The sequence below is a fragment of the Diuraphis noxia genome, unplaced genomic scaffold, assembly GCF_037042655.1.
Source record: "Diuraphis noxia isolate RWA-SAM2 unplaced genomic scaffold, SU_Dnox_SAM2 contig0006, whole genome shotgun sequence".
Taxonomy (NCBI): domain Eukaryota; kingdom Metazoa; phylum Arthropoda; class Insecta; order Hemiptera; family Aphididae; genus Diuraphis; species Diuraphis noxia.
In genome coordinates, this window is record NW_028301716.1 from 1885646 (window position 1) to 1900577 (window position 14932).

Genomic DNA, 14932 nt, shown 5'->3' on the forward strand with positions numbered 1-14932 from the left:
AATGGCCGACAAACCCAAAAGAAGAAGAAGATATTGTGTTAAAAGGTTTTGAATGTAGCTTATGAAGTTTTATTGTGTTTCACTGTCATGTTATTTATTTATGAAATTGGGTTGTATTATTTTTAGCATGTAATTTTAGTGTCTTAGTATATAATTTAACTCTCTACCACCATCACAAACATTGCGCTTAAAGAAGGTAGATATTTTATTGTAAACATTTTAATAATATGTAATTTATGTTTTGTAATTTCATATTTAAAATATATATATATATATATAAATATTTAATATTTAGTATATTTTTGGCGGAAAGATGGTGACACCATTGTATTTTTATTTTAGTTGTATGATCATTCTCTTACCCCCGCAACTTTATTGGACAAAATGTATGCAAAAATCCTGCTACACAATGCACTCTTTCATTTAAAAAAAAATCAAGAAGATCTGATGAGTACTTTCAGAGTTTACCCCGTACAAAGATTTTCATTTCACATTTATATAAGCAGATCATTAATGGATCGAATATTATTATATTATTTAAAGCTGACCCAGTTAAATATTATAACATATTATACCTACATTAAATTTAAAACCTTCCCAGAGACGCGACCTACTTCTAAACCAACTAAAATAACTATAAAAGTACTAAGAATAAAAATATGTGAAAACAATGCATTAAGTTTAGGTCATTGAAACTGGTTCAAATTCGAGACACTTAGTACAATAGTCCTACTGAAGTTCAACTGCGTTATAGAATTTTCGATACGCAGCAATAATTTAACGGCTTTTTAAAAAGCAAATTCATAAATTCTTATGTAACTCTTGTGACTTAATCTGTGGACTTTTTGAAAACGTTGTATACAGGTAGCCTATAACATTTCTCGATAATAACAATCCAATACAAAAATAATTTTTTAATTCGAACCCGTAATTCCTGATATTATCGCGTTCAAACTTTTTTAGTTCTTTAGCCTTATAGTATTAAAAATTATCAGTGGTTGACTTTGAGGGGGGCACGGGGAGACTGAGTACCTCAACTTATTTTTAGGATACCCAAGCTAGGGGTTGGCTAATTAAATACACAGCACATCTCTTCACTCCTTTTCATACAATGTGCTGGTCCCCCAGTAATAGCTTTTAATCCAGCCAATTACGATAAGTCATGGATCTTCAATGGAAGGGAAGAGGTGAAATTGAAGTATGCTGTCCAAAAAGACAAGTAAAAACCAGTGATAATAATTATTCTGATCTGTGAAATCTTTTAGATGAAGAAATATAATAACAGAAATAATAATAATAATTATACTACATAGGTATAAAAGTTTTTCATTGTTTTCTATATTATTAGTAAAAACTACCTAATAAATTATGATATTATTTTATATTATGTAATGATTCATTAATACGTGTTTCTTAGTTTTTTATTATGCTTCTTAAACTTTTTAAGGGACTCCCCCTCCTCATAGTTATGTGTTTGATTACATTTTTTAAAGTAGCTTGAGTACCTCTACTACTTTATTCCCAAGTCAACTACTGATTAGAATAGATATTAATACTTTACTAATATTAAATATTAAATCAAATCACAGCTGGGTATAAATTTATCAACATTTAGGTAAAGCTATATTAAATGTATTTTTTTATAATAGCTTTTATAATGTATGACATTTTTAGTATAGGTTGACAATTGAAAACCAAGTTAATATATTTATTAGGCAAGTAATTGGTAATAAAAATTAAAAACAATTTAAAAAAAGCATTTTTTAGGAAAATAAATCTTTACTATAAATATGTTTTTGTATAATGAGTTAAATGAATTACCTAGAATAGAAAAGCAGACCATATTACAATAATTTACCTTGGTCTATAACGCGTCACTTGAATTTCTGAACCAAATAAAGTAACAGTATGAACTATTCTCCCAATACTCAGCCGCATTTCAATAAATCGTTCATCATGAACTGTTGATCTCATGACAATACTATTTATCTTCTTTTTTTGTTCGGGATTTTCATCTTTACTTACAACCAACTGGAAACCCTATTAAATAAACATTTTATGATCTAAAAATTTATATTATTGAGACAAATAAATTACAAAAACATTAATTCAGATTTTTTTTACAGTAACACAATTTAAGTTAAGATGAATTTAAGAAGCTTCTAGAGACTAAAATAAAATAATTTATTAAGCTTAAAATGTGATTTAGGTGTGTTAACTAAAATTTTATTCTCTCATTATTTATAAATCGAAATATACCTATTATTATTTTCTATAATTTAATTTAATTTAAGCTGCAGTATAAGTAAAAGTAATATTATAGCTGTAAGCTTTTAAATTACCCAGAAAGTATTTAACTAACTAAAAAAAAAATCATATTAAAAATGTAAAGTAGAGGCTAGAGATGAATTAACCATCTGATTGATGGACAGTTGGACATTTTATTTAATAGTGGAAAAATAATCTTAATTAATAATGATTAATGGAAAATAATGTAGCTACAATACTACAACAAAATAATTCTATACATAGTTTACAAAAAATTCTGATCAAATTACACCTACGATAAAACATTATTGTAATGGAATAAAAAGGATAGTTTTCCCAGATTAATAAATATATCGAAAAAAATAAAAAAATAACAACTTCATAAAACGTTCTATCAATGAAATAGGTAATGAATACGTTTTATATATATGCTCTTACTTGAGATAAACGTTGGCATATCATTTGATAAAAAACTTCTAAAGCCGATAGTGGTTGACGATAAACGGCTCTTTGCAAGGCAACTTCAGCATTTACATAATCAGGTAACAGATTGTAATTTGAAAATAAATAATATGTTTGAAGATTTATCTCATCCGGAAAATAGTCAGTTGTTATTGGTAAACACGCAGGAAACACAAGTGATTTCCAATCAACACCTGTTAAAATATTTATTTTTGTTTTATTAATTTTTTGTAGGTGTGTCTTAAATATGTTGAAATTCATCTGGAATTTGTTTTCATAAACATTTATATTTGCATTATGCAATGCTTTATTTTACAATATTTGTTTGACTTTACACTCATAATAAAATCAAAAAACTTAAGATAGTTGATTTTCAAGAACACTTTTTTAAAGAAAATTTAAAAATTAAATAATAAAAAGATTTAAAGACTAACTAAAAGCAACTAAGCTAATGACAATTATTAAAAAAATTAATAGTAATCAAATGTTAGATATAACTTTCCTTATAAACACAAAGGATTAAATAAAATTGACTTCAGATAAAGATCATAATTTAATTATAACTAATTATATAATATAAATATATTAAATACATTTCATGTATAGTATACTCGTATAATATATATAATGTTACCAGCAATATGGATAATCCGGTATATAGCAAAATACTTAAGCATTATATAAAATGCCAAAAATTACTCGGTCATATACATAATACTAGCTTTGCTTAGGTATTATGTATAATGCCAAACATAGAGTAGAAAATATGATAAATATAAACAAAATTGGGTATTGCCAGTTACCAACAACTTAATGTATATTGCCTATCATACATGCGCGTGTCATGTGTGACAATTTGATGTGATAAAGATTAAAATTCTTATTCTATTACTTAAATAATAATAATGAGCAATTATATGAAAATACTTATTAGTTATTACTTATAATTGTATTACATTATCGTCATTTTTGAGTCTTGTAGCAGTGTGGCTTTATTGAGGATATGATTAATATGAAGTCAAATTTATATAATAAGCTACATACAAATCGAAAAGGTTTGACTAATAATACTAGTTTTTTTTTATCTGATAGACAATAATATAATGAGTTGATAGGAATTATTTTATTTCATTTATAAAGTGTTCTAGTCATACAAGGTCATCAAACTTGGTTGATAGAAATTATTTTAGAACATAAAGTTGGACGTAAGAAAAAACAGCCTAAAGACTTCCATTAAATTAAAAGGTAAGAAATTCATATTAAAAAATATCCCTTAAATTCTTACAAGCAACTATTTTAAATTTCTGAACAAAGTGATGAATGTATTGATTTTACAAAGATATGTATTTTTACACGATAAGTACTTAAAATTATGCTTCGATTTTCAACTTCAAGTTTTTTGTTCTATAAATGTCAATCAAATTTTATTTGTTAGGTAAAAAAACTTAAAAATTTAAGATAAGAATCTTACTACATTACTAAAATGTTAGTTGAAAAATATTTAAAACACAATGTCACAATTTTCCCACCTTTTTTTTATTTAGATTTATTTTTATTAATTTCTTTCTGTTGTTGTAGGTATGATATTATGCTGGTTGTACAAGGAAAAACAAAACTTATATTTCCTGGCCAAGGGTTTAAAAATGTGTTTTTAAAACAAAGTGTTAAAATAAAAAGTGGATTTGCATTAGAAAATAATGTTTTGTGCACTTCAAAATGCCATTTTTCTACAGCATGTTGTAATAGTAATAATTATAAGAATATTTATATTATATTATAAGTATAACATATAATGATAAATTGTTTTTTACTTTGCCTAAAAAAATTGTATAGTGTTAGTATAGTGTTAAAACTCACAATGAGAAAATTTCATAAAAGACCAAAATCGATTTTGTCGAAAAATGAGTGTGCATCAAATTTCCCGTTTTCCCCTTAATTTTTAGTTTGTTTATCCCAATTATTTAAAATAATATTAATAATTTTTCACTTTTGACCACCCAAAGTACCAACTAGATTCACTTTCTGATCGAACGAGGTACTGAAGTCAAAAATCGAAGCACTTTACCGCCCCAAAACGTGATGACAGACACAAAAAAAAAAACACACATCATGGTAAAATCAATACATTCATCGCTCCGCTCAGAATCTAAAATTATTTAATTAAATATTTATTATTTACATTACACTAACCTGGTGTACACATATCTGTCAATTCAAAATCCATATCTGTCATTTCATTATCACTTAAGCAATCACAAGAACTTGTGATATTTTGTTTTTCCTCGATTCTTAATTTTTGATGTTTTATTATGTTAAAATTTACTATAACATAAAATAAACTAGTTCATCAAATTAAAATTATAATGAATTACAATAATAAAAACCATACAATTTTTTTCTAATTTTTGAATTTTTTCCATTTCACTTAAGTTCTTTGTATTTTTATTAAATTCATTACAGTCATAAACTTTTTTTGTGATTGTAGGTTCTAAGTAATAAAAATTATATTAATTATTTTAATAATATTCAGTAATTATTATTATTTTTTCACAATGTAGTTGGTTACTTTCTGGGAATATATGACTCCACCTTCTCCGATTTGATGTTAACTTAACGTGATATTGTGATTTGTCAAATGGATTCATTAGACCTCGTGAACGTATAAATCTCAAATTATTTTTGGCATTTTGTTCCAATTTAGTATAATTTTTCAAACTTTCATCTATACTACAACTTCTATTTCCTGAGTAAATAGTAGTAAAATAAATTATTTAAAAAAATTATTATTGAGTCAATAAAAAATCTTAATCCATGATTACTGTTTATGGGTGTTAAATCTATAAGTTCGTTTTGGCTTTTGGGCGGAGGAGTATTACTACGTTGTTTCAGAGGAGAAACACTATGACTTAGAGAAATCGAATCATCAGAATTTACATCAAAACTGCATGTACTGATTTTAATATTTTTCGAAGCACTGATTTCGTTAGATTTATTTAGTGACTGAATGTCATTGATATTGCTGAAAAAAATAAAGTAGGTATTTCCTTAATAAGAAGAATATTTTAATATTTTTGATTAGTTACTAGTTACAACTATTATAGATTTATATACTTACTATGAAATATTAATACTAACCATTTATGTAAGAGAAATTATATTACAAACTTAATTTAAACAAGACTGTCGTCATTTTGATGATTCTAATGTTTAAAATCATTCTCATTAATATGTTTAGATAAATGTATATTACCGAACCTAGGCATTTTAGTTCTATGGTATTTGTTGAAAATTCCAATATCATATTTTATATAATCTTTTGCAGAGTTGGTGAACTTATTTCGTAAAGAAGCTGAACAACTATTTGATGACACTGTTTTCAAACCCATTTTTGGACGATTTAATAAAATGTTTGAAAATTGATGAGGTACTTTAATCCTAGGCACAAATGTAGATCTCTGTGGCATGTGGTTACTTCTGTAAAAGCTAATTAAAATAATTAATTCAAGTTGAGAAATTAGGACAATAATATTAATACATTTAAATAAACATTTTAAAAGTATAATTATGGTAAATATAGTAATACTGTAAATATAAACAATATACAATGTTTATAAAAGTAACTCGTAAGCATACAATTACGTTATATTTTATTGTTCATTTCAAACTTAAAGTAGTTATTTAAAAAAATACGCTTTACATTTTATTCAGCTTTAAGTGCAATAATATTCAATCTTTTATCAAATAACAATAAATTATAATTAATTATTACTAAACAAACCTTAAATTTATCCAATGTGGAATACTGTAGTCATCTCCTAAAGATTCATCACGATTTTGAAACTAAAAAATATACAATTACAATATTTAAAATAGTATATTAAAACTATGGACCTTTTACTAATAGACAGAACCTCCAGTCAAGATGCGGGTGGGTAGTGCGGGTATTTCCTTGCATGCCAGCAATGATGCCATTCCTTGCGACCAAAAACATTGTTATTAACACTAACCATATTATAGCTATAATAACTTTATTATTTTATAATGTATACACTAAAGCTATATATACTTATAATTAATTATAATTAACTAGACTTTGGTAGTATTATAAGTAGATACTTATAAAAAGTAGTATAAAATAAGTTTAATGTATACTACTATTACTATATTATATTAGTGTATAAATCATGATAATATAATGAATTTACTTACTATAATAAGTAAGTAGTTAGTTATATGATCGTACATATTCATCATGATTTATAATAATACTAAGTATGACGTATAAATATATCATGTAAATTAATTTTCCATTCTCAAAAATGACAATATTCAATGGTTGAAGGATATAGTAAAAACATAAATAGGATATTTTTTTGACAGTAAAAGGTAAAAAAAGTAAAAATATATTTGTATAATTAATAAGTACCTACAATATATTCTATAATATCATTGAATTGTTCAATTTATACTTGATAGTCAAGAGAGCAATTAAAATAATTCAAAATTGAACCAAAATATAATAAATAATAATAGTATAATAAGTAGTTATCAGTATAAGGGCGTGACAGCGATCAAAATTTTTAAGGGGGATCGTGAGTAGTTAGGTGGTACCATACTACCATTAAATATCATCTATGCAATACAAAAATAGTAATACATACATAGTATATTTGCATCGTATATACGGTAAAATTGTATAGCACTATAGCTAATAAAGCAATTAATAGTAGTATAGTCACAAATTAAGATATCTTATATAGAGCATGCCAGTATTCTACTAATAATAGAAAAAGCGGATAAGTCATAAGTATACATATAATTTTATGTTCTCCGAATTTTTGGGGGGTTAAAGCAATTTTTTTGTGGGAGGAAAAGGTTAGGACCTGTACCTATGTATGGATGATATAATGAAATGTAGTCACGCCTTTATTTTGGTGATCCAACACTAGTGGTAGTAATAGGTGCGGTAATATAAATAACGGTAATAGTAATAGTATGCGGTGTCTTGATAAATTGCTGACGAAATTGCGTGAGTCAAAATAAAAATTATTGTACAATTCCATAGTTCTTGTGTGCATATGGGGTGTACGGTGTACTACCTTGATCAGCGCCATCACGTTTGGACGCCGGAACTACAGCCATGTTCCGTCTATTAGTATAAGGTCTATGATTAAAACAATCAACTAAACCTTTTTATACAATCATACTAAGTAGCCACCCAGAATATTTAGTTGATATAAATATTACAAAATTTTGTTTTTAGAAATGATTGAATTTTTAAAATGTATTATGTTTTTGTTTTGTTTTAGATCATGCTTGCATGTATATACCCCCACTACTACTCAGTTATCATTTGGATACTTCCAAATGATTTGATGAAAAAAAAGAAAATTAATTACATGTTTCACTCTTGTACAGGTTTAAGTTATGCCAATTACTTAAAACAAAATCAATACTAACGCCCATAAACCAACTACAACATCAGATTTTACATTTTTTAGTCAGTCAATGGACAGAACAAACAGTGAGTATCAAAAAGAAGACTTGGGTTCAGTGACGCTTAATATGGTTTAACTTTAGTCAATATAAAAATTTAAATTTAATTTATCATAAGTATTTGCTATGTGTTAAAATGGAATCATACAATTTATACCTTAGCCAATCAGGCGTTAACCTTACCAAAAATAATGGGACAGCATACAAAGGCTCTTGACCCACGCAGATCAAATCAATTCCTACACCATTATCCATAACTCTTTGTTTTGTAATATTTGTTAACTGTCTATCCACGTAAAATTCACCCATACCAGGAGATATAACAATTGCTAATTGACCAGTCCGATCTAAACTTCTTTCAATGTAATGTTTTTCAAAAACTAAAAAATAAAAAAATTAAAAATACAAGTATAATAATAATAATAAAAACATCACTTACATAAATAAGACTAAAATTTTGTAATTAACCAATTAATTTAATTCTTTTTAGTTAAAAATAACAATTTTTGAGGGAAACAAAATATATTGATTATATACTATAATAATGAGTATTCTATATTACAATTAGTGTTTTTTTTCTTATACTTTGTGATTATAATTAGTTTCAACAGTTAATATAATAAAGAAGTTGCTTACAAGCAAAATACAAAAAACAATAATAACAATAAATTAGTGTTATTTCCAAACCTAGAAAGTTGCTATGCTTGTATAAGTAAAAACAATTTTGAAACCTCTTTTTCTAAGGATATTTTATAATTTATTTATATTAAAATTAATAATATGGAATTCTTTAGTGATTTTTATCAAAAACAATGAATGTAAACATATAAATGTTATGAAAACCAAAAAAATTAACTCAGATCTAAACTTTAATATACAAATAAACAACACACAATCACAATAAGTCCAAGAATTCTACTACCTTAGAAGCACTGTAACTTTAAATAATAAATCGACATCAGACATCAAAAGAAGAATACATTTAGCAAAGCAAGCATTCCAAAACAACAATCAACTTCACACCAATAAGCACATGAGCATCAACATAGTACACAAAATATTCATTAGGACATTTGTTTTGAATGTACTGATACTTATGTCAGTGAAATATGGACAATGTACAAAAAGATGCAAACTGGAAGTGGAAGCAATAGCGAATTATGCATGGAAAACAATGATAAAGACAAGATGGACTAGAAAAATGCAAAAAAAGACAGCAGTTAAAGATTATTGAATCAAGGAGAATAAAGTTGGTTGGTCACGTCATATGACAGAAACTTTATAGCTAAAATCTTTAAAGGAAAAATAACAAGGAAGAAATCAAGAGGAGGCATAAGAGAACAATATATTGAAAATATTTTAGAACCAATAAACTGTACATCTTTTGATTCATTGAAGAGTTTGATGTCAGAGGACTGAGGAATGGCTTCAATGATAAGACCTTTAATAATTGATAATGATAAAAATTATTATTATTATTATTAATTTATTTTTCACTATAATAAAATATCTATTATCTATATTTGTAATTTAATTTCTATTAGTAATACTAGTTGAACTAACCTTAAAGCATTGACAAATACAAATTGTATATTTTATTGTAAAATAATTATTACAATTTTATTTCATATAATAGTAGGAATTTATTAACTTCTTATTACAACACAGCACTTAAAACAGTTTTCATAGTATAAATACCTTAAAATTAACTTTGATATTTTAAAAATTGTACTGTGTATGGAAAATTAAAAATGTATAGTGGTAAAAATTTTAAAAAGCCTAAAAATAATATTTCTTAGATAACTTATTACTTTAAATATCTAAAACAGTTATTATTCATACATAAAAATTCAATTTTGTTGAAATTTGAATTAAAGATGGTTATAAAAAAAAATTGTCACAAAAAAAAATAGATGTTTTTTCAATATTTTAAATTTTAAATTCCAATAAGCATTGAAGCAACTAGGAGGGTGCAAAAAGGTCTTACAACCCTAAGTTCTAATTTTGCATTCCTTGTTTTTTTTTAGGTTTACATCAAACTATTATTTCAATAGTGAATTGTTAATTGCATGTTTTCAAATTAAAATGTATTTATCAAAACAAAATTTAAACAATTTTGGTCATAACTATAACTTCTTCATTGAAAATATCCAGCAAACTTTTTGACCGTAACTTTCAAATGAAGTTTGAGGGATTTTTCCTTTAAATACTATCAAGTTTAGCATGCAAAAACATATTTGAAACAAAAATTCCAAAAAATTTCTTAGGAATTTAACTACATTTATGCCAAATTATAATAAAGTATTAAGACTGTAGTTGTTCTAAAATGTTGTGGGCCTATAAATAACTATGCAGGAAACAAAATATTGTGAAATCCATACATGTTATCTAAAACGCAATATTTTAATAATGAAGAATCCTATAGTGAATACATAATAATACAATTTGTTGGTAGGTACTGTGGTATATTGTAGACAGTCGTCAAAAAAATATTATTTAATATACGTATATGTTATGTAGGTGGGAATATTTTAAATTGTAAATTTTTAACATAGGTCAGTGAAGCTGGATATGCTGAGACAACATAAATATTTCTTATATAACACCACCAGACACACAGGCGTGGGAGAGTCCCGTTGTCGCTGAATGAGTCGGCGAGAATGTGGGTACGACGATTGTACATGTGAAACGACAATCGTAGTGCGGGCTAGGCAATCTGGATTTGCTAAGCGTTTTATTTTTTTATTTTTTTTTTAAGCCTCAACAACAAAGGTTATTGGTTAAAGGGTGTTTTAATTTTATTTATGTTTGTTTTAATTTAATAAAAGTTTTTCCGACCTGAAACCTGAGTTGAATATTATTATTTCAAGTCTTCTTCGTTCATACGTTTACATTGGAACAGTACTCAGACACACAGACTTATTAGTAGAATTTATTATATTTATAAATTAATGATTAAGACCTTTTAACAAAATAAATTAAGTAATATTTGTAATGAAAATTTATTAAAATAGTCTAGTTACGAATGAACATGTTTATTTATCAAAATTTATCCTAGCAAAGTAAACAAACCACTTAAATTTAATAAATTTAATTTACTTATAATTTATTTAGGATATAATATAATGCTTAAGTCTTATAAATATATAGTTTTTTTTTTTTGACTTGGCATTTTTTACACGGATTTGACAAAGTGTTTTTGTGGGGATAATAATATGCTGTGATAAGTATGTTATTAAACACCTAGTATTTTATATTATAGATTTGTAACTAATAATATAAAAATATAAGATGGGAGAACAGAAAAGTCTAATACAATTTTTTTGTGAAATTCAATCCAAAAAAATAATCAACATAAATAATACATTTCTTATAAACAAAACAATTAATAGAATTGTTAATCTTGATGAGAATATGTCAATCAATCAAATGATAAAAAGTCGATATCTATTTGTAAATCTAAATAACACATTAATATTATGTTGGTAATTTAATTAAATCAATATTTTATACCAGGATAATAAGTTAATTTTCCAATTGTATAAAGACATTTTCTATAAATAAATTATATTTAACTAGGAACATCATAAACGACGTAAACCAGACATGAACTAAACTCAGTTGTATATACATCAACAATTATTATATAATACATAATTGACTACCAATGTAATTGAATTATGCTGATTTAAATAAAATAAATAAATATATGGATAATTTAAATTTATTTGTGGTTTAAAAATTTGCATTTGTAGCATTTGTATTAGTACTTTTTTAACAACAGGAGCTCCGTGAACAAAAAAGAGAACCGCAAATATAACATATGTAAAGAATACGTAAATAATATTTAATTTGTAATTTGTAATTTACTGTGCTATGCACATTTTGTGTGGTTAGTAGTAGTAATAAGAAAAAGATAATAAAACAAATCAATATTGTAATATGAAAATATTAGTATATTATAGGGTAAGATGTAAATAGTGTAGAAATAGTAACTAAAGAAATTGAATGAATAATAAACATTTATTTCTGTTTCTTTGTTAATAGGCAAGTTCTGTATATAACATAATAGCATAATAAAATATAAAATAATAATAAATAAAATCTGTGTTTATTGTTGAGAAACATACTATTATTTGTCTTGAAGAAATCCCTGATAAATGAAAATATAAATCAAATATATATCTTTAAACTTCAAATGGAATAACTCAGAAAAATTTTACGCAGTTCAAAAACAATAAGTCAACGTTTTCAGAAAAATCATCTAATTCACATTTTGTATTAAAACATGTAGGTTCTCAAATGAAAAACCAAAGTAAGTAGATTTATAGTAAAATAAATATTATAACAAAATATTCTTTGCTCAGACTATTTACTGTACATTATTATCTAGCATTGAATTCCAATTTAACAAATCCATTTTGTGGCCTCCTCAATTTTTAAGTACAATCGACACTTAAAACAGTGGAACCTCCGAATTTTTTTAAGTCTCAAACGACCAAAAATAAAAATAAAAACTTTAAGTTACCTCGGTAATTCAAAATATTTAAATAAATGATTGGGATATAAAACTTCTATAGGTATACTAAAACTTCTTGATACATCCGTACACAAAAAATCAATTGGTACTTTTTTTTAAATATTTTTATTACGCATGATACTGTATAACAATTTCATGTATCTACTTACCGTTTAATGCCATATTTAATACTTCAAGAAAGTTGCCTTGAGAAGCATGTGATAAATAACCTTCAGGTATAGAGCTAATTGAAACCCCAGAATCTTGAAGTAATTTATGATGATAATTTAAAATATCTATTTTGTATGTATAATAAAGACGTCGAAGAAGCATTAATGAAGCTGCTGCCCAATCTTCATAACGTTCATTTTGAATTACTACCCTAAAAAAAGAAATAAAAATATTTAATTTAACATTATTAAATTATAATATTTAGTTTAACATATTTAAAATATTTGAATCATTTTAAAATGTTTAACATTATATAATGATGTGAACATACTGTTATTATAAGCTTAAAAAAATTGATAAAAATACAAACATTTTTAATATTATATTATTTAAAATATATCCTAATACCTTTAATACTTATTGTACAACTAAGTGTTAGAGAAATTTTCAGATTACAAAAGCTATGAAATTAAATGATAAATCAGGGTCTATTAATTGTAATACACTGGTGGGTCACAAGATAAGTCCAAGTATTGCATAAGATAAAGTATATAAAATTATGAAAAATGTACAAGCATTTTTAACACAATTTATAAAAATTAACTGGTATTTTGGCGATGATTAAAATTAAGTTATCTACCATTAATATGGATCATTAATTTTATTTTGATAGTAACCCGTATTTCCCATGCATTGTTCATGTGACAAGCCAAAAACAAACAAAGTCAAATTACTGATTTTTTTTTTAAATTTAAGCATGCTAGGTGAAAATCAAAATGTATGAATTCTATTGATAAAATTATAGCAGTTATCAAAGCTGAGCATTAACTAATTAATAAGTTAAATTAACTATTTTCTTTTGTATTTTTATTAACTTAACTATTGACTCACTGAATTCGTTATATTTAACTAACTTGAAATTAACGAATTAATTTTTCATTTTAAGCAGTAATTTAAGTTAAATTATTTTGTTTTCAATTTTATTAAAATATTACTATTCCAGTCTATTTTGTTTTCATGTAAAAAGAAAATTACAGTGAATTATTTTTAAAGTTAAAAATTGTGTATATTTTTTTATCACCTACTTTAAAGGAATTCTCCCTGTGGGGTCGATGATTAGAATAGACCCACAGTAACTCCTGTTTATCGTAGAAAGCGATTAAAAGGAGGTAGCGGAGGGTAGCAGTAACCGCTACTACTGACCATCGGCGAGTTTTGCAACAGAACTAACGGCAATGGAAGGTTTTGATGGGGCAGATTGAGCATATTCCAAATACTGGCCTATCAACTGTGATGTGGAAGGAGAAGGATACCACCACATTAGAAATCTTAGTAAGCAGTATGAACCGAAGTTATGAAGGGATGGAAGTTATTAGACCAGATATATATTCGGAAATATCAGTTGTCTCGGCAGGAGAAGAAACAAGGCTTCTCAGGTCGTCAGCAAGCGTCACATTGGAACGTGGAACGTAAGAACTATGTTAAATACTGAAAAGCTAGAAAATATTAAAGTTGAAATGACAAGGTTAGACGTAGATATATTAGATGTAAGTGAAACACGATGGGTAGGAAATGGAGATTTCTGGTCTGATGATTACTGTGTTATACACTCTCGAGATGAAAGAACAGGAAGAGCCGGAGTTGGAGTTCTAATAAACAAAAAACGGGATCAACAAGTGATAAATAAGATAGCATACAATGACAGACTTATAATGGTGAAACTTAAAGCTGAACCCAGCGATATCGAAGTAATTCAAGTATACTTTCCAACAACTGAAGCAGAGGACAACGAGATAGAAGAAAGTTACGCAGGATTCGAGGAACTCTGTAAATTAGCGAAAGGTAGTGACAACTTAATAATAATAGGGGATTGGAACGCTGTTGTAGGCGAAGGTGCTGAAGGGCAAGTAGTAGCATCCTATCCCACCAAAACATACATGTAAAATGATAGCCAAGTTCAATACTATAATATATGCTCTGGTTGTTGACTTCAACGACAAAAGAAGTGAGATCTAA

At 25.9% G+C, this 14932-nt stretch overlaps 1 protein-coding gene across 3 annotated transcripts in view; it reads right to left on the reverse strand.

Annotated features, from left to right (window-relative positions):
• LOC107169615 (GATOR complex protein Iml1) overlaps positions 1 to 14932 on the reverse strand; it is a 65625-nt gene that overhangs the window by 35461 nt on the left and 15232 nt on the right. For all 3 annotated transcript variants that reach the window (XR_016192253.1, XM_089229964.1, XM_089229965.1), the window contains 10 exons: positions 12916 to 13127; positions 8410 to 8606; positions 6509 to 6570; positions 5986 to 6213; positions 5550 to 5749; positions 5297 to 5473; positions 5120 to 5218; positions 4921 to 5052; positions 2707 to 2924; positions 1859 to 2040 (listed from right to left, as the gene is read on the reverse strand). Coding sequence is in view for 2 of the 3 variants with exons in the window: in XM_089229964.1 (XP_089086090.1) it covers positions 1859 to 2040; positions 2707 to 2924; positions 4921 to 5052; positions 5120 to 5218; positions 5297 to 5473; positions 5550 to 5749; positions 5986 to 6213; positions 6509 to 6570; positions 8410 to 8606; positions 12916 to 13127 (1707 nt within the window). In the remaining variant the exon portion in view is untranslated. The remainder of the gene's footprint in view (positions 1 to 1858; positions 2041 to 2706; positions 2925 to 4920; positions 5053 to 5119; positions 5219 to 5296; positions 5474 to 5549; positions 5750 to 5985; positions 6214 to 6508; positions 6571 to 8409; positions 8607 to 12915; positions 13128 to 14932) is intronic.